Source organism: Nematolebias whitei, chromosome 5, assembly GCF_014905685.2.
Source record: "Nematolebias whitei isolate Nwh7 chromosome 5, NemWhi1, whole genome shotgun sequence".
In the NCBI taxonomy this organism is placed as follows: Eukaryota; Metazoa; Chordata; class Actinopteri; order Cyprinodontiformes; family Rivulidae; genus Nematolebias; species Nematolebias whitei.
Genome location: NC_056502.1, coordinates 34,964,959 through 34,966,437, shown reverse-complemented (window position 1 = coordinate 34,966,437; position 1,479 = coordinate 34,964,959). Strand labels below are relative to the sequence as shown.

Here is a 1,479-nt window from a genome sequence, read left to right as displayed (position 1 = left end):
GGTGTGGATGTAGAGGACACCTGCCTCTCTCCTGGTGTTGGATGTTGATGGTAGGGATGTAGAGGACACCTGTCTCTCTCCTTGTGTTGGATTTTGTTGGTAGGGATGTAGAGGACACCTGTCTCTCTCCTTGTGTTGGATTTTGTCAGAGTCAGAGTCAGAGTTTCTTTATTGTCATTCGCACCTCATGTGGTACATGTGGTGGAACGAAATTATGTACACAAGGTCCCAGTTACATCCAACAATAAAATGTATAAGAAAAACAGTAATAACATCTAAGATATGAACTAAGAAAAACATCAACTAAATATACACTAAGCACTCATAACATAAAACATTGAACATCAGCACAAACATGAACATGAGTCTGTGAGCAGATGTGCACGCATGAACACCTGCCTCTCTCCTGGTGTTGGATGTTGTAGGTGGGGATGTAGAGGACACCTGTGTCTCTCCTGGTGTTGGATGTTGTAAGTGGAGATGTAGAGGACACCTGTCTCTCTCCTTGTGTTGGATGTGTGTAGCACAGTGAAGCCAGAGCCAACCTGAAGAGAGGCACCAGGAGGGCTCAGTCAGACTACAGGAGGAGGATTGATGACCATTTGAACTCTAACAAATACAGGCAGGTTTGGCAGGCAATACAGCATCTCACAAATTTTAAGAAAAGCCTAGAAGTAACAGGTGACGCCCCGCTGGCACAGGGGGGAATGAGTCTGCCTACAGGCACATAGTGGGACAACTAACTGCTTGGTGCAGGGGCAACAATCTGCTCCTCAACACATCAAAGACCAAATAGCTGATCATCGACTTTAGGACAATGTAAATGACGGTCCACCCCTGATTATAAGTGGAGATGGCGTGGAAAGAGTAGCTGACTACCATTTCCTGGGAGTCTATATTAGGGGGAATCTGACCTGGAGTGTGAACACCTCTGTATTGTTGAAAAATCCCCAACAGAGACTGTACTTCTTGAGAGTGCTCACGAGGAACATCATCACCCAGAGTCTGCTGGTGTCTTTCTACCAGTGCTCCATAGAGAGCATTGTAACATACTGCATCAATGGGTGGTATTTTAGCTGCACAGTGGCTCAGACAAAAGTGATCCAGAGAGTTATCAACACAGCCCCGAAGATTGTGTGCTGCCCTCTTTTCTCACTGGAAGGTCTACACAGTTGCCACTGCATAGGAAAATTCCACAACATCTTAAAGGACAAAGACTTTTGATGGACAACACAAATCAAGGAACTCAGTGTCACAGTGTCCCATAAAAGTTGTGTGCATGATGTCATGGGCAGTGGCCGAAGGCAGTGGCGGAAGGCAGGGGCCTTGGCGCTCTGACCCTGATTTACCAAAGCTGGCTCTTGGGACATGGAACATGACACCTCTGGTGGTGAAGGAGCCTGAGCTTGTGTATGAGGTTGAGAGGTACCAACTAGATATAGTTAGGCTCATCTCGATGCACAGCATGGGCTCTGGAAG

The 1,479-nt window shown here is 46.7% G+C and overlaps 1 protein-coding gene across 1 annotated transcript in view; it reads left to right on the top strand.

Annotated features, from left to right (window-relative positions):
* LOC119410390 (vacuolar protein sorting-associated protein 13B) overlaps window positions 1-1,224 on the top strand; it is a 59,758-nt gene extending 58,534 nt beyond the window's left edge. Inside the window, exons 9-10 of the mRNA XM_037677301.1 lie at window positions 525-626; window positions 958-1,224. Coding sequence (XP_037533229.1) covers window positions 525-626; window positions 958-1,224 — 369 coding nt within the window. The remainder of the gene's footprint in view (window positions 1-524; window positions 627-957) is intronic.
* Window positions 1,225-1,479: the final 255 nt, after the last annotated feature.